The 18,227-nt window shown below is 38.3% G+C and overlaps 3 protein-coding genes and 1 long non-coding RNA gene across 5 annotated transcripts; all 4 read left to right on the forward strand.

The window, feature by feature from the left end:
- The first annotated feature begins 467 nt into the window (after positions 1-467).
- LOC131446390 (calcyphosin-like protein) lies at positions 468-5,403 on the forward strand. Its single transcript, XM_058617576.1, has 6 exons — positions 468-534; positions 724-799; positions 3,280-3,428; positions 4,171-4,348; positions 4,427-4,636; positions 5,223-5,403. Exons 3-6 carry the CDS (start codon positions 3,292-3,294, stop codon positions 5,322-5,324), a joined length of 627 nt encoding a protein of 208 aa, XP_058473559.1. The 5' UTR covers positions 468-534; positions 724-799; positions 3,280-3,291; the 3' UTR covers positions 5,325-5,403.
- A 146-nt stretch (positions 5,404-5,549) lies between these two features.
- Positions 5,550-6,960, forward strand: LOC131446554 (uncharacterized). The gene is made up of 3 exons (XR_009233940.1): positions 5,550-5,788; positions 6,424-6,544; positions 6,887-6,960. It is a non-coding gene; the product is annotated as an uncharacterized LOC131446554 (long non-coding RNA).
- Positions 6,961-6,971: 11 nt separating this feature from the next.
- Positions 6,972-9,297, forward strand: LOC131446674 (calcyphosin-like protein; the record flags this gene model as incomplete). Its single annotated transcript, XM_058618057.1, has 2 exons — positions 6,972-7,064; positions 9,178-9,297. Coding segments are annotated over 2 exons (195 nt in total), but the record flags the coding sequence as incomplete, so codon positions are not given.
- A 365-nt stretch (positions 9,298-9,662) lies between these two features.
- LOC131445876 (calcyphosin-like protein) lies at positions 9,663-18,052 on the forward strand. 2 transcript variants are annotated; one of them, XR_009233856.1, is made up of 7 exons: positions 9,663-9,735; positions 10,375-10,495; positions 10,837-11,017; positions 11,299-11,372; positions 12,005-12,448; positions 16,946-17,084; positions 17,724-18,052. XR_009233856.1 is itself a non-coding variant. In XM_058616598.1 (3 exons), exons 1-3 carry the CDS (start codon positions 16,343-16,345, stop codon positions 17,911-17,913), a joined length of 354 nt encoding a protein of 117 aa, XP_058472581.1. In that variant the 5' UTR covers positions 16,287-16,342; the 3' UTR covers positions 17,914-18,052. The 2 variants fall into 2 exon arrangements, 1 of the variants encoding a protein (XP_058472581.1); XM_058616598.1 differs by lacking the exons at positions 9,663-9,735; positions 10,375-10,495; positions 10,837-11,017; positions 11,299-11,372; positions 12,005-12,448 and adding an exon at positions 16,287-16,367.
- The last annotated feature ends 175 nt before the right edge of the window (positions 18,053-18,227 follow it).

Here is an 18,227-nt window from a genome sequence, read left to right on the forward strand (position 1 = left end):
TATGTACATATGTATATATATAATCTGAATATTGACTCTGTAGAACATTTTGGGATTTACTTTGAACTTGGATCTCTGGAAAGATGTATGTTTATTCAAACAAGAGCTAATTATATATATATACATATATATATATAATGAGTTCATATATATGCAAAATAAATCAAAAGCATACTGGTGTTGCGAATTTGCTAAATCAAAGTTTTCCTTCTTGATTAGACCTCTTTTGTTCTCTATGTGTTAGGGTTTTTTTTACAAATGTTTTTCTAATTCTTCGTCTGTTCTCAGTAGTAATGGATAGATTTAGATTTTTGACAGAGAATAAAATGTTAAGAAATGATTTATTAGTAAACGATGGAAAATTATCAATCTCATGATCGGATCAATAATATCAACTTCCTGTCAGACGCCGTAAAAGAAATAACCGGATGTTGCAGCGGTTTCAGGGCGAACAGCCAATCAGAGCAGCGATTGCGGGTCTCCATAGTAACCGTGGATAGTTTGGGGAAGGGCAGCTGTTTGTTTCGCAGTTCGGTGAGTCTGAGAGTTTGTTTATTTGTTTGTTTTTATTTGTAAACATGTGAAGATGAAACGTGCTCAAATTTGTATAAACATGTAATGATGTACAAGCGTGAGCGTGTGTGTGTGTGTGCGCGCGTGCCGTCAATAATTCAAATGAGTGCTTAAAATAACAATAAATGTGTCATCGCTGACATGTCTAAGATCATCTCCATTGTGACGTCATCACATCGTTTGCCCGTGGACAGTGAACTGGACAGCTTGGATCAAACTGCAGCAGGTGAGCTCAACTCAGACTCTGACACACAATAGGAAATGATGTGTTAATAACACATTAATAACAAGTTAACTCATTGGCTGCCATTCGATCACTGCTCCTAAAATGGCTGGCAGCCAACGTAACCATTTAAAGGGATAGTTCATTTTTTTTGGGAGTGTGGTTGTGTGAGCACCGACTGTTCTTCATTCACACAGAAATGCAATGAAACAGAAACAACAAACAATCTTTTTTTTGTCGTTTTGAAAAAGCCTGTGAAGACCAATAACCTGTCTGCTTCTGTGAATAAACATTCCTCCTCGACCATACAAGTCCTCCAACGACAAACTATTATCTGGACACTGGAAAAAAACACTTAACACAAAAATTATCTTTCTGACTTCAAATACCATGATCATTTGCAAAGTAGAAAGGATCTCGTACCCTTTTATGGACATTAAGTATAGTTAAAGCTTAAAACTTTAAACAACCCCTTAACCAGCAATTAACCCTTCATATGATTTAGATTTATTCTTTGGTTTATTCTGGGATGTTTTACAGTATGAGCGAGTATGAATGAACAAAACACTTGAATGAACACGCAGTCTTTTCTCAACTTTTATTACTGACATGGGATTGAAATTGTGTCAGTGCTTCAGTCGTGCTCTTGAGAGGTTGCAGATGTCACTGTCACTGAAGCATTGAACCTTTGAATCTTTTTCGACACAATAGTTTCAAAAGCCTCAGTGCTTCATAAGGCTTCACTTGCCCACAACTACAAATAAGTTATCCAAAATGTGACAAAAAAGTCTTTAGTATGTCGTCCAAAATGTGACAAAAAAGTCATACTTTAGTGTCGTACAAAATATGACAAAAAAGTCATAGGTTAGTATGTCGTCCAAAATATGACAAAAAAAGTCATAGGTTAGTATGTCGTCCAAAATGTGACAAAAAAGTCATAGGTTAGTATGTCGTCCAAAATGTGACGAAAAAAGTCATACTTTAGTGTGTCTTCCAAAATTTGACAAAAAAGCCATACTTTAATGTCGTCCAAAATATGACAAAAAAGTCATACTTTAGTATGTAGTCCAAAATGTGACAAAAAAGTCATACTTTGGTATGTCGTGCAAAAATTGACAAAATCAAAGTTTAGTATGTCGTCCAAATGTGACAGAAAAGTAATTCTTTAGTATGTCGTCCAAAATCTGGCCAAAAAGTCATACTTTTGTATGTCGACCAAAATATGACAAAAAGGTCATACTTTAGTATGTCGTCCAAATGTGACAAAAAAGTAATTCTTTAGTATGTTGTCCAAAATCTGGCCAAAAAGTCATACTTTTGTATGTCGTCCAAAATGTGACAAAATACTTTAGTATGTCGTCCAAAATGTGACAAAAAAGTCATACTTTAGTGTGTCGTCCAAAATGTGACAAAAAAGTCATACTTTAGTATGTCTTCCAAAATGTGACCAAAAAGACATACTTTAGTGTGTCGTCCAAAATGTGACAAAAAAGTCATACTTTAGTATGTCGTCCAAAATGTGTCTAAAAAGTCATAGTTAAGAATGTCGTCCAAAATGTGACAAAAAAGTCATACTTTAGTATGTCGTCCAAAATGTGACAAAAAAGACATACTTTAGTACAGGGGTGCTCACACTTTTTCAGCATGCGAGCTACTTAGAAAATGACCAAGTCTAAATGATCTACCTACTACAAAAATGCAAAACATATATTTATTTATAAATATATTGAGAATTCTTTATATGTACAATGTATGTTGATGTACCTTGCATAACCACATGAGCCCATATTGCACAACACAACACAATTAACTATGTACATTTTTTGTCATTACCTGACTTTACTCTGATGACTTGCACTGAATGGAATCAGCACAGTAGCTGCTGACAGCCAGCCTCAAGCACACTAACAAATGATCATCAAACGCACTTCGAAAATGTCATCGTGAACAAAAGCCATCCTCCCATTCTGTATGAAAGTGATACGTTTTTGTCTTTTAACTTGGTCCAGCTCCCCCACTCATTTTTATACCCTTTCTTAAGTTTAAGAGAAAAATTGGAGGTAACTCGCTAGCTATCTTGTTAGTTTTGCTGCTGCACTTAGCGCCGTTGTTTGCACATGCGCAGTGACCTAAGTGTCAGAAAAAGTCAGATGTCAGCTGACTGGCTGCCCTGTATATCAATTAAGTGACAGGATGGATGATAGGCTGAAGTCTATTTTTTTTTAACGTTATACGATCTACCCACGCTACCTTTGCGATCGACTGGTAGATCGCGATCGATGTACTGAGCACCCCTGCTTTAGTATGTCGTCCAAAATATGACAAAAAAGACATAGGTTAGTATGTCGTCCAAAATATGACAAAAAAGACATACTTTAGTATGTTGTCCAAAATTTGACAAAAAAGACGACAACTGGAATGCACCATCAGTCAGACAATCATAATTAAACCTCCACAAAAAAATAACACTTCAACCTCCACAGTGTGTCTCTGAGATGGCGGGGACGTCCAGACACGACAGAGAGATGGCAGTCAAGGCCAAGCGTCAGCTGTCGGAGAGCACTGACCCATTGGAGCGGCTCAGGCTGCAGTGTCTGACCCGGGGTTCAGCTGGGATCAAAGGTCTGGGCAGGTGAGTCGACTCACCTTAGGTCAAGAGACTCATATGACATGTTATTATGTTTGTGTTTTGCAATCCAGGATGCGTTTTAATGCCAGGTCTTACACTCGTACTTAACCCTGTTCAACTGTGATCCAGTCTCTCAAGTCTGAACAGGGCTGGGGTTGTTCCTGCCTAGCAACAAGGCATTATAAAGCTGTGTTTCCACTGAGTGAAATGGTTCTGTTTGTTATAGTACGGTAAGCATTTTTTTTGCGTCTCCATTAAGAGTAGCACCAAAATAACAAGTCCACCATTTCATTCTTCTCCCCCTTTTCCTTGGGGTAGCAGAGAAAAATGGTATAGTACAGTGAGCTCCACCCACAACAGTCAGTTGATTGGGCGACAAAAAAAATGACACCCCCTTGCGATTGGAAGTCGAGGAAAACACCCGCAGTCTATTCTCCAACAAAGCTAAAAGTCTTGTTGAGACAAACAGTCACAAACTGAGCAGAAAAAACAGAAGTGCTGGATGTTGTCCATTGTTGTCCACAACATCATGCTATGATGTGACCACTGGACACAGCCCACACCCCGCCTACCAAGTAAAGGTACTGCTTTCAGTCACACGCAAGCCTGGCCCAGAGCTTTACCTTTCCAAACTACACTGTACTGTATGAAACTGAGGCGTACCATGATGGAAACACAGCATAAGTGGTAGACAATCTGACATGTAGTTCTGTTTTTTTTTTACCAATGTCACCATGTTTGTCAGAACCTTTAAGATCATGGATGACGACAGCAGCCGCTCTCTGGACTTCAGAGAGTTTGTGAAGGGTTTAAATGACTATGGCGTCCTGATGGAGAAGGAGGAGGCGGCCACTCTGTTTAACCAATTTGACCGTGACGGGAGTGGAACAATTGACTTTGACGAATTCCTCGTCACTGTCAGGGTAAATATTGTATGACGAGTCACCGCGCAGGTCACGTGTCCATTACTCCATGTAACGACCGTCTTGTGTTGCCTGCAGCCGAACATGTCCAAGGCCAGGAAGGAGGTGGTCATGCAGGCCTTTCGAAAGCTGGACAAGTCTGGCGATGGTGTGATCACCATTGAAGACCTGCAGGGCGTGTACAACGCCACGTACCACCCCAAGTTCAAGAATGGAGAGTGGACAGAGGAGCAGGTGTTCCGGACCTTTCTGGACAGCTTTGACTCGCCGTATGACAAAGACGGAAAAGTAACGTATCTAAGGGTCGGGGCAGGGAATGGTCAACAGAGGGTTGGTGAAGGCCTTATGTCTCAGAGTCAGTGAACACCTTTGGCGCTTTTCCACTACACTGTCCCGGCATGGCCTGTTTTTATTGCTTTTCCATTAGTACCTGAAAGTGTCGTCAATGGAAGAGTCATGAGCGAGACGTCGACACAAGAATCAAACCGAAGCGCCAACATTTAGCCATGGAAATGTAAAAATCTCTAAGAAGTCACAGCAGTACTATGATGACTTGAGGAGGTGCTATAGTAATGGAAAACCATACCAAACCTTGTTGAGTCGAGCGCCACTTGTGACTGACAGTAATGTGTGTTTTGATGTCTGCAGGTGACCCTAGAGGAGTTTAGAAGATTTAAACTGACGTCTACTCTATTGTGATTATTAAAAATGCCTGGAAACAGTGAATTAGCTTTGTTTTAGTTAACAAAAGAAATACACTATGTAGGTGGTGGTGTAGCACAGGAAGTAAGGTGAAGATATAACCCGGATGATGATGTTGCAGGGTCATTACTTTAATAGTAAACAAACTAAATGTCTTTTTTCTGAATGACAGGTGACCAAAGAGGAGTTTTTCAACTACTACTGTGGCGTGAGCGCGTCCATCGACAGCGATGCGTACTTCAACCTGATGATGAGGAACGCCTGGAAGCTGTGATGCAATCACTGAGTTCAAATGCTGCCATTGTTTGTTATTGACCACTGTTCGTTTGATTAAATATCACATTTTCTTCTCACGAGAAGTGTAATGTTTTCATGTTCTGTAGCTGATCGAGCATCATCTTATACTGTATAATATCAAACAACCTCGGATTTTTGTCAGGACTACAATAGCGGTGTGTTCGCAGTTAAAAAGCTCAGATTCACATTGATTAAACTTTAAAGTCATGTTTAAATGAATTGTTACTTCACTCCCATTCCGAGGCGTGAAGTTTGCGTGAATGGGGTGAATTCTGCCATCTCTACAGTGTGGCCCTAATCTGATGATCTGAGATCGATTGATTTGGTCTTCACACAGGCACATATGTACATACACACTTGTGATAATTAAGCATTCTGGGAAAGTCTTTACTGAGGAAGCACGGTTACATCACATCATGAACATTTCCACAATTTTTCTTGGTATGTTTTCATTTATATATGTATTATTACGTGTCTTTAATACATTAACTAATATGTACTAATAAGTTTTATCAAGTGAACGTGAGTTTGTGTCACAGAGTCAAGTCTTGTTTTGTGTCTTGTGTTTATCTTGGTCATTTTAATAATATCTATGCCAATCTGCAACAAAGAGCGGTGTTTGTACACTCAGATTTAACTGGTTTAAAAGAGTAAATGTCTCAGTGAATGTAGTCCAGATGGCAGCAAAAAGAGGGCGTAACCCCTGAAGACATGGTTGAATTTGTATTGTTCTAAGTTGGTATTATTTTGTAAATACTTTATGATCATTTCTAAGGGACATAACAACAGCACATTGACCAACGTTGTTGTTTTTAAAAGTACTTTATGAATAAACTTGGGATAAAAATACAAAATAAAACTCAGGAGTATGGAATGTTCTCAGTGGACGTTGGTGTAGGAGAGTGTAATTGGTGAGATGAAGCAGTGAATACAAACACATAATAACATTAGTGTCTTTTGAAAACTTAAAAATAGTACCAACTGAGATTGAAGTGGAGACAGTGTCAACAATGGTGGAAGAGAATATGTCAGTCATACAACCACACTTCTGAAAAGCTAACCTTTAACCTCTGCAGTGTGTCTGTGTCTGTGTGTGACCCTGGAGATGGCGATGACGTCAGAGGTCACTGACCCAGTGGAGCAGTTCAGGCTTCACTGTCTGACCCCAGACTCATGGGAAGTGAGCGATATGTGCATGTGAGTCAAGAGTTCACTGTGCAAATAGATGAATTCATCATCATTTAAATGTTGTTAACACTGAGTACTTTCACCATGTGTGTCTTTCTGTCTGCATCTGTAATTAAAAGGGTGTGTTATTTGCACATGGTGAGTCCATCTCCTTTTACACAGGATTTAACAGCAGCTTTCATCCATAATGTTGCATCACTGCCAATCTACTAGAGTTTAAAAAAAAGAACTACACTACCCAGTCACTGGCATTCTTTTAATCAGGCTGAACGGGGCCTGTGATCACAGCATCTGACCTGTAGCTGGTCCTGTCTCTGGTTGACAGCTGTCACTTGTCATCATGTTTGTCAGATTCTTTAGGGCCGTGGACACAGATGCCAGCGGGTCTTTAAACTTTTTGGAGTTCTGGTATAATATACTTCGCCATAACCTCTTCATTGAGGAGGAGGAGGCTGATGCCATGTTTAAGCTAATTGACATTGATGGAAGCGGAACCATAGACTTTGGTGAATTCCTCACCATTGCCAGGGTAAATATTTGTACACAGTCTTTTAAATGGTCTGTATTTATATAGCACTGTTCTTAAACTGAGTTTTGCCATAAACCCATTCACACCACATTCACTCCCACTTTCATACAGCGCATCTACGTGCAGTAGTATAACTGCAGTGTGTTAGCAAATAGCAGTGTTAGCAATTAGCAGTGTGTTAGCAGTATGACTGCAGTGTGTTACCAATTATCAGTGTTAGCAGTATGACTGCAGTGTTAGCAATTAGCAGTGTGTTAGCAGTATGACTGTAGTGTGTTGCCAATTAGCAGTGTTAGCAGTATGACTGCAGTGTTAGCAATTAGCAGTGTGTTAGCAGTATGACTGTAGTGTGTTGCCAATTAGCAGTGTTAGCAGTATGACTGCAGTGTGTTACCAATTAGCTCAGCTATTAAATCTGTTTAGACTCAAGTGTTTGTGTTAGTGGTATGATAGCATTATGTTAGTGTTGGTTTAGCAGTGTGTCAACGGTTTGTTAACAGTGTGTTAGTGGTTAGCGCTCTGTGCTGGTTATATTTGCATTATAATTGTGGCGTGCTAGTCGTTAGCTTAGTTTACTCCAATTTATGGCAATGATGACTTCCAACCCGGTAGAGCAGAACCAGGGTTCTGGGCCTCAGGGATTAGCCAAAATAGCTGACCTTTACAATGAAAATTCGGTTTTTAGTTCATTTGAGGAACTTAGAATTAGGTATGGGATTCCTGCAAAACATTTTTTTAAATATTTGCAACTTCGAAGCTTTATCTTGTCCAGACAAAATAATAGTTTGACAATTCCCCCCAGATCCACTTTGGAAGATTATACTTTAACATTTTTACACTCCAGAAGACAGGTTTCCTCACTATACAAGCTCTTTGAAAGCAAGTCTAAAGAATCGTCACTAAACACACTTAAAGCATGGAGGGCAGATCTGCAGGATAACTTAACAGAGGAGGAGTGGTCAGAAGCATGTTCTCTAGCTCAAAAGCAATCAATAAATACAAACTCCAAATTATTACAATATAAATGGATAAGTAGGCTTTATATAACACCATCTAAGTTGCACCACTTTAATCCCAACATACCTGATACCTGCCTCAAATGCAAAGACCAAAAGGGGACATTGTTTCACTGTATGTGGGAATGCCCACAGATACTTACATTCTGGAGAAAAATCTTATATTTAGCAAAACAAATCATTGGTGAGGATGTGCCTATCAATTCTAAATTATGTTTATTAAACCTTTACCCAGATGGCTTTAACACCTCTAAAAAAGTAAGATCTCTACTTAATATTTGCTTTTTGGAAGCCAAGCGATGTATAGCTTCCACATGGAAGTCAGATACACCCTGTGCCACCTCACAATGGCTAAAGGGAATGACATTTTACATGGCCTTGGAAAAGATCAGTTACACTGCAAAAAACAAGCTTGATAGGTTTTGGAAGATTTGGGACATCTTTTATAGATTCCTTGAGAGAAACAGTATGGATGTGGATTGTTGGACTGATGACAAACTGGATTGACCCCCTTTTTTTTTTTCCTTATTTATTTTGTATTCCCCTTTTTATGCTGATGGAAAAATGTCTATTATTATTATTATTACTCATCTTATTTATTTATTTACCTGTTTGTAGATGTGCCTTGTGTGTGTTTTGTTGCCTTCTGTTAAATTAAGAAAATCTTCAATAAATACTTGTTTAAAAAAGTGAATCATTTTGGTTTGTGGGCAAAACAAGACATTTGAGTACATCATCATTTCCAGGTTTGACGAACACCGATCAACATTAACATATCGACCAAACGATTAATCAAGAAAATAATCGACAGATTAATCGATTATGAAAATAATCTTTAGTTGCAGCTCTAGTCAAGAGTGACCTGCCGCACTGCACTGACCCAGTGAAGTGGTCGAGGAAGTATGGTTACTTCCTCGATTCATTATTAAAAATGCCTGGAAACAGTGAATTAGCTTTGTTTTAGTTAACAAAACAAATACACTATGTAGGTGGTGGTGTAGCACAGGAAGTAAGGTGAAGATATAACCAGGATGATGATGTTGCAGGGTCCTTACTTTAATAGTAAACAAACAAAATGTCTTTTTTCTGAATGACAGGTGACCAAAGAGGAGTTTTTCAACTACTACTGTGGCGTGAGCGCGTCCATCGACAGCGATGCGTACTTCAACCTGATGATGAGGAACGCCTGGAAGCTGTGATGCAATCACTGAGTTCAAATGCTGCTATTGTTTGTTATTGACCACTGTTCGTTTGATTAAAAATCACATTTTCTTCTCACGAGAAGTGTAATGTTTTCATGTTCTGTAGCTGATCGAGCATTATCTTATACTGTATAATATCAAACAACCTCAGATTTTTGTCAGGACTAAGATAGCAGTGTGTTCGCAGTTAAAAAGCTCAGATTCACATTGATTAAACTTTAAAGTCATGTTTAAATGAATTATTACATTTAAACATGACTGTGCGTGAATGGGGTGAATTCTGCCATCTCTACAGAGTGGCCCTAATCTGATGATCTGAGATCGATTGATTTGGTCTTCACACACACATATATATATGTACATACACACTTGTGATAATTAAGCATTCTGGGAAAGTCTTTACTGAGGAAGCACGGTTACATCACATCATGAACATTTCCACAATTTTTCTTGGTATGTTTTCATTTATATATGTATTATTACGTGTCTTTAATACATTAACTAATATGTACTAATAAGTTTTATCAAGTGAACGTGAGTTTGTGTCACAGAGTCAAGTCTTGTTTTGTGTCTTGTGTTTATCTTGGTCATTTTAATAATATCTATGCCAATCTGCAACAAAGAGCGGTGTTTGTACACTCAGATTTAACTGGTTTAAAAGAGTAAATGTCTCAGTGAATGTAGTCCAGATGGCAGCAAAAAGAGGGCGTAACCCCTGAAGACATGGTTGAATTTGTATTGTTCTAAGTTGGTATTATTTTGTAAATACTTTATGATCATTTCTAAGGGACATAACAACAGCACATTGACCAACGTTGTTGTTTTTAAAAGTACTTTATGAATAAACTTGGGATAAAAATACAAAATAAAACTCAGGAGTATGGAATGTTCTCAGTGGACGTTGGTGTAGGAGAGTGTAATTGGTGAGATGAAGCAGTGAATACAAACACATAATAACATTAGTGTTCGTCTTTTGAAAACTTAAAAATAGTACCAACTGAGATTGAAGTGGAGACAGTGTCAACAATGGTGGAAGAGAATATGTCAGTCATACAACCACACTTCTGAAAAGCTAACCTTTAACCTCTGCAGTGTGTCTGTGTCTGTGTGTGACCCTGGAGATGGCGATGACGTCAGAGGTCACTGACCCAGTGGAGCAGTTCAGGCTTCACTGTCTGACACCAGACTCATGGGAAGTGAGCGATATGTGCATGTGAGTCAAGAGTTCACTGTGCAAATAGATGAATTCATCATCATTTAAATGTTGTTAACACTGAGTACTTTCACCATGTGTGTCTTTCTGTCTGCATCTGTAATTAAAAGGGTGTGTTATTTGCACATGGTGAGTCCATCTCCTTTTACACAGGATTTAACAGCAGCTTTCATCCATAATGTTGCATCACTGCCAATCTACTAGAGTTAAAAAAAAGAACTACACTACCCAGTCACTGGCATTCTTTTAATCAGGCTGAATGGGGCCTGTGATCACAGCATCTGACCTGTAGCTGGTCCTGTCTCTGGTTGACAGCTGTCACTTGTCATCATGTTTGTCAGATTCTTTAGGGCCGTGGACACAGATACCAGCGGGTCTTTAAACTTTTTGGAGTTCTGGTATAATATACTTCGCTATTACCTCTTCATTGACGAGGAGGAGGAGGCTGATGCTGTTTTTAAGCAATTTGACATTGATGGAAGCGGAACCATAGACTTTGGTGAATTCCTCACCATTGCCAGGGTAAATATTTGTACACAGTCTTTTAAATGGTCTGTATTTATATAGCACTGTTCTTAAACTGAGTTTTGCCATAAACCCATTCACACCACATTCACTCCCACTTTCATACAGCACATCTACGTGCAGCAGAAATGTAGTGGAGTAAAAGTAAAAATTGCTAGAAACATAAATAAAGTAAAGTAGAGTTACGTGAATGTACAGTAACATTATAACACTGTATTTCTATGATAAGTCCCATGTGTCAATAACATCATGTAACGACTATCACGTGTTTCCTGCAGTCGACCATGTGAGCAGTCACAGAGGACGTGGTCATGCAGGCGTTTCAGAAGGTGGAGAAAACTGTGGAGACGACGTGAGCCAGTTTTTCTTCTGTCATGTGAAGTGAAATATTAACGTCGTGTTCAGTAAATGAACACAAATAAACATCATCATCATACACTGCAGGGGTTTGGCAACTCAATTTGGCTGAGGGCCAATATTAATATTAGCAATTGAATCCTCCCCCTCAAACATCACATCTTCATCTTCGTTTTTTCTTTGTAATCTAAACTATTTAATCTTGTACAAAAATGGCAGATTTTAAGGGACGTGTTGGTTTAAAAAAAGCAGCTTGATCCTTTGCCACAGGATGTCACTAGTAGTGTCTTAAAACTGCTCTTTGATGACACAGTTCATCATTTTTCAGAATAAAAGGCTCTGAATTCTGCAAATTTATTTGTAACTCATGTCATTTATTGCTTAGCCACAGGGGGCGCTGTACAGACACTTGTCCTCAGTCATCAATGTCCAGAATTATTGATGTTAAGTTATTTTCAAAATATACAAAGAAAATATGTCAAACTAAGACTATTAGTACTTTGAGGCAGAAGTACCAAACAAGACACAAACGTCCTGATCACGTCTGGAAATCAATCAATCAATCTTGATTATTAACAGATTAAGTAATCATGTATTATTATTATAATAATAATGTTTATTTTTCAGGTGACCAGAGAAGAGTTTCTCGTTTACGCTGTGACGTCATCACTGGATCACAATAAAGAGTTCAAAGCAAATGCTGCTGTCGTTTGTTAGTGACTTGGATTTAAATCAGTTTTTGTTTTCTATGTTGTGTTCTATGTTTCTAATAGCACTGCACAGTGTTGTAAAGTATTACAGTATTTGTGTTCAATTATGATCTATAATGTTAAAATGTGAGTTTCAAAAGCTCAGATGTATCTTACTGACATTTATCAAACTTTAAAGTCGTGATTAAATTCATTATTTATGTTGTAGATCTACAGAGTGGTGCTATCGTGATGATCTGAGATCGATTGCTTTGGTCTTGACACACGCACACACCTGTGATCATTAAGCATGATTCTAGTTGAGCTCTTACTGGGGAAACACCGTTACATCACATCGTGAACATTTCCACGCTCTTTCTCGGTATATCGTGATTTCTATCTTTACATTACATGTCTTTAATTCATGATACATATATTTATAGTTGTTTGTTAACGTTTGCTAGCATTTTTGCAGATGTTTGATACGAGTTTTACCAAGTGAAATTCGAGTGTGCGTCACGGAGTTTACCTTGGACACATGTTGTACCAATACACAATATTTATACCACCTTTATTTGTATTTTCTTCTGTTTAATCTCCAACAAAGAGCAGTGTTTGTACATTCATTTTTTTTTAACTGAGTAAATGTCTCAGTGAATATAGTCTATATGGCAGCTAAAAAAGAAGATGGCGGTTATGTCTAAACAGAGAGGTGGTGATGAAGACCGCGGTGAAATCAGTTTCAGGTTGGATATTCAACGGACATTCGCTCCAGATCCAACGACACCCCGAGATAGGTGCACGATCACGGCTTGTTCAAAGTCCGACCCATCGCTCTTGACTTTCGTGGTCTTATTTAGGGACCATAGCTTCCAGGCCATGTGTCCCAAAGACACCAAATTAGTGCAGAAACATAGTGCTAGCCTACCAATTCAGGACACACTTATTTTTATTCCATTTAAATACTTCCCAAATTTTTAATACATTTTTTATTGTAAATATTAGCATTTTAGCTCAATAGCTTCCAGGTCATGTGTCCTAAAGACACCAAATTAGTGCAGAAACATAGTGCTAGCCTACCAAGTCAGGACACACCTCTTTTATTCCATTTAAATACTTCCCACATTTTTAGTAATTTTTTTAATGTAAATATTAGCATTTTAGCTCAATAGCTTCCAGGTCATGTGTCCCAAAGACACCAAATTAGTGCAGAAACATAGTGCTAGCCTACCAAGTCAGGACACACCTCTTTTATTCCATTTAAATACTTCCCACATTTTTAGTAATTTTTTTAATGTAAATATTAGCATTTTAGCTCAATAGCTTCCAGGCCATGTGACCTAAAGACACCAAATCAGTGCAGAAACATAGTACTAGACTGCCTAGTCAGGACATACCTCTTTTTATTCCATTTAAATACTTCCCAAATTTTTTATATTTTTTTTTATGTAAATATTAGCATTTTAGCTCAATAGCTTCCAGGTCATGTGTCCCAAAGACACCAAATTAGTGCAGAATCATAGTGCTAGCCTACCAAGTCAGGACACACCTCTTTTATTCTATTTAAATACTTCCCACATTTTTAGTAATTTTTTTAATGTAAATATTAGCATTTTAGCTCAATAGCTTCCAGGCCATGTGACCTAAAGACACCAAATCAGTGCAGAAACATAGTACTAGACTGCCTAGTCAGGACACACCTCTTTTTATTCCATTTAAATACTTCCCAAATTTTTTATAATTTTCTTAATGTAAATATTAGCATTTTAGCTCAATAGCTTCCAGGCCATGTGACCTAAAGACACCAAATCAGTGCAGAAACATAGTACTAGACTGCCTAGTCAGGACACATCTCTTTTTATTCCATTTAAATTCTTCCCAAATTTTTAATTTTTTTTTAATGTAAATATTAGCATTTTAGCTCAATAGCTTCCAGACCATGTGACCTAAAGACACCAAATCAGTGCAGAAACATAGTACTAGACTGCCTAGTCAGGACACACCTCTTTTTATTCCAATTCAATACTTCCCACATTTTTAATAATTCTTTTAAAGGCGACATAGAATGCTTGTATCACACATATATGTTAGTTATGGAGGTCTACTTACATATATTAACTTGTTTTCATGATTAAAAACCTCCTAATCGCTGCAAACGAGCCGATCAAAATATCTCCTCACTGACGCTCTCGTCAGCCGCGCTGTTTCAGACCAAACAGTTGCTGTGATTGGCCAGCCAACGAGAGCTTTCCTACTGTCCTGTGATTGGCCAGGTACCTGGAAGTGACGTAATAGATAGGCCAGCTCTCAGATACACAGCTCCCCCTCTGGCACGGTGGATGCTCTGCATCTCAGCAGCTACAACGAGACTAGTTCTTCTTCTTCTTCTGCGGTTGAATGTACGCAACCGGATGTGCCCGGACTAGTGCCCGCACCGGGAGGCGCTACGGTGGTGAGGATTTCTGATGACGACATCAAATTAAGGAAGTGTCGATCCGCTTCGCAGAGCCCAGGAAAACAATACAACACTATTTTCTCAGCAGTGGCTGAACTGTTTGTTCTGAAACTTTAGGGTTTCATAAACGAGGTAATGACGCAGATACACACACAAACGCAGCGTTAATTGGAGCTTCCGGTCTATGTCACCTTTAATGTAAATATTAGCATTTTAGCTCAATAGCTTCCAGGTCATGTGACCTAAAGACGCCAAATCAATATAGGGCCATAGTGCTAGACTGCCTTTGCAGGACAGACCTCTTTTTATTCCATATTCCATAGTACCTCGTATATATGTTTTTCTCAATTTTTATGTAAATATTGGCTTTTCAAGAGTAATTTTTTTGACGGTCCCTAAATAAGATCACGAAAGTCAAGAGCGATGGGTCGGACTTTGAACAAGCCGTGATCGTGCACCTATCTCAGTGTTGAGAAGGAGAAGGGTGCCGTTGGATCTGGATCGAATGTCCGTTGAATATCCAACCTGAAACTGATTTCACCGCGGTGTGATGTGGGTCAAGACTAGAGCTGAAACAATTAATTGATTCATTGATTACTAAATTAAACAACTATTTTGATAATCGATTAATCGGTTCAAAGCTTTTTTCATGATTAAAACAAGGTTTGCGATTGTTTAAGCTTCTTAAATGTGAGTATTTTCTTCATTTCTTTGCTCTGGATAACAAAGAAATCATTAAAAGTGAATCATTTTGGTTTGTGGGCAAAACAAGACATTTGAGTACATCATCATTTCCAGGTTTGACGAACACCGATCAACATTAACATATCGACCAAACGATTAATCAAGAAAATAATCGACAGATTAATCGATTATGAAAATAATCTTTAGTTGCAGCTCTAGTCAAGAGTGACCTGCCGCACTGCACTGACCCAGTGAAGTGGTCGAGGAAGTATGGTCTGTCCCTGGACTCATCTGAGCGGGTGAGTTGACTCTCCTCAGGTCATGTGATTTTTAAATGTGAAAGAAATCAAGGGTGAGATGTCAGTTTGTAAATTTGAGTATTCCAAATTTTGAGTATTCAAAAGTTATTTTACAGATTCATTATTAAAAATGCCTGGAAACAGTGAATTAGCTTTGTTTTAGTTAACAAAACAAATACACTATGTAGGTGGTGGTGTAGCACAGGAAGTAAGGTGAAGATATAACCAGAATGATGATGTTGCAGGGTCATTACTTTAATAGTAAACAAACAAAATGTCTTTTTTCTGAATGACAGGTGACCAAAGAGGAGTTTTTCAACTACTACTGTGGCGTGAGCGCGTCCATCGACAGCGATGCGTACTTCAACCTGATGATGAGGAACGCCGGGAAGCTGTGATGCAATCACTGAGTTTAAATGCTGCTATTGTTTGTTATTGACCACTGTTCGTTTGATTAAATATCACATTTTCTTCTCACGAGAAGTGTAATGTTTTCATGTTCTGTAGCTGATCGAGCATCATCTTATACTGTATAATATCAAACAACCTCAGATTTTTTTCAGGACTACAATAGCGGTGTGCTTGCAGTTAAAAAGCTCAGATTCACATTGATTAAACTTTAAAGTCATTTTTAAATGAATTGTTACTTCACTGCACGGAATGGAAGTGAAGTAATGCGTGAATGGGGTGAATTCTGCCATCTCTACAGAGTGGCCCTAATCTGATGATCTGAGATCGATTGATTTGGTCTTCACACAGGCACATATGTACATACACACTTGTGATAATTAAGCATTCTGGGAAAGTCTTTACTGAGGAAGCACGGTTACATCACATCATGAACATTTCCACAATTTTTCTTGGTATGTTTTCATTTATATATGTATTATTACATGTCTTTAATACATTAACTAATATGTACTAATAAGTTTTATCAAGTGAACGTGAGTTTGTGTCACAGAGTCAAGTCTTGTTTTGTACATTCAGATTTAAAATTTCTGGTTTAAAAGAGTAAATGTCTCAGTGAATGTAGTCCAGATTGCAGCAAAAAGAGGGCGTAACCCCTGAAGACATGGTTGAATTTGTATTGTTCTAAGTTGGTATTATTTTGTAAATACTTTATGATCATTTCTAAGGGACATAACAACAGCACATGGACCAACGTTGTTGTTTTTAAAAGTACTTTATGAATAAACTTGGGATAAAAATACAAAATAAAACTCAGGAGTATGGAATGTTCTCAGTGGACGTTGGTGTAGGAGAGTGTAATTGGTGAGATGAAGCAGTGAATACAAACACATAATAACATTAGTGTTCGTCTTTTGAAAACTTAAAAATAGTACCAACTGAGATTGAAGTGGAGACAGTGTCAACAATGGTGGAAGAGAATATGTCAGTCATACAACCACACTTCTGAAAAGCTAACCTTTAACCTCTGCAGTGTGTCTGTGTCTGTGTGTGACCCTGGAGATGGCAGCGACGTCAGAGGTCACTGACCTGCTGCACTGCACTGACCCAGTGAAGTGGTCTGGGAAGTATGGTCTGTCCCTGGACTCATCTGAGATGGAAGATCTGAGCAGGTGACTTGACTCTCCTCAGGTCATGTGATTTTTAAATGTGAAAGAAATCAAGGGTGAGATGTCAGTTTGTAAATTTGAGTATTCCAAATTTTGAGTATTCAAAAGTTATTTTACAAAAGAAAAGTAAAACTGCATTTAAACTCAAACAGGCTGTTCATCAGCTGATGAAAAGTTTAAAACCATAGCCTTCAAATCAAAAGTGAAGCAAAGATCTGGCTTCCATGTCATTTTCTGTCATTCACGCTGTCATGTACCCCTGATGGCAAAGGCAAAAAGGCTTTCTGTCTATGTGGCAGGATTGTTGAACTGCACAATCATCGCTGCCGAGGTTGGACGCAGTAAGACGGTCCTTTTATATTTCTTAAAAGATCCTGGGACAAAAATATTCACCTGCACATCAAAGTAAACAAATTAAAATATGTCAAACTGAGACCCTATCCACACGCATTATGTCATGTGACCTCTGGCAGAATTGCATTGTGATTGGCCATACATGGTATTGATCATGCGATCACTCAGATCTTTAACCTTTAACCTGAAGATGGCACCAGAAGAACAGTCAGATCCACGTGATGGTGCCTTCAAATGCGTCTCTTGAGGTTTTCAACACCATGTGATTGATTATGTCATGTTTGTCAGTGTCTTTAGGATGATGGACAAAAATGCCAACTGCTTTCTGGACTTCGATGAGCTCTGGAAGAGTTTAAGCGACTCTGGCGTCTCAATGGACCAGCAGGACACTGTCACCGTGTTTAAGTACTTTGACCGCGATGGAAGCCGAGGCGTTGACATTGGTGAATACCTCGTCGCTGTCGGGGTACATATTTGAATGATAAGTCACTGCACACAAGTCGCATGTGCCAATTACATCATGTACTTCAAGTGTACTTCAACCTAATGATGAGTTGTGATGTGATCACTGCTTCAATAAAGAGTTCAAACAGATTTTTGATATTAACAACTTTTAATGACATCTAAGTCAGTTTTCTTCTGACGTGTAAAGTGAAGTATTAATGTTAGGTTTTTGCGTTCAGTAGATATTTAAAAATCATATATAACACATGTGAATCAAGCATCAACATATATACTGTAAAATGTCAAAACAAAAACTGGCATTTTTGTCATCCTTTACTCGGCCACAGC

Source organism: Solea solea, chromosome 19 (genome assembly GCF_958295425.1).
Source record: "Solea solea chromosome 19, fSolSol10.1, whole genome shotgun sequence".
Lineage (NCBI taxonomy): Eukaryota > Metazoa > Chordata > Actinopteri > Pleuronectiformes > Soleidae > Solea > Solea solea.

Excerpts from the sequence above, each read along its gene's own strand:
- LOC131445876 (XM_058616598.1), top strand. The coding sequence starts at position 16,343 with ATGAACATTTCCACAATTTTTCTTG. Across the intron at positions 16,368-16,945 it reads CATTTCCACAATTTTTCTTG|TGTGTCTGTGTCTGTGTGTG; the intron begins GTATGTTTTCAT and ends TAACCTCTGCAG. Across the intron at positions 17,085-17,723 it reads GAGATGGAAGATCTGAGCAG|TGTCTTTAGGATGATGGACA; the intron begins GTGACTTGACTC and ends CATGTTTGTCAG.
- LOC131446390 (XM_058617576.1), top strand. The coding sequence starts at position 3,292 with ATGGCGGGGACGTCCAGACACGACAGAGAGATGGCAGTCAAGGCCAAG. Across the intron at positions 3,429-4,170 it reads GGGATCAAAGGTCTGGGCAG|AACCTTTAAGATCATGGATG; the intron begins GTGAGTCGACTC and ends CATGTTTGTCAG. Across the intron at positions 4,349-4,426 it reads AATTCCTCGTCACTGTCAGG|CCGAACATGTCCAAGGCCAG; the intron begins GTAAATATTGTA and ends TGTTGCCTGCAG.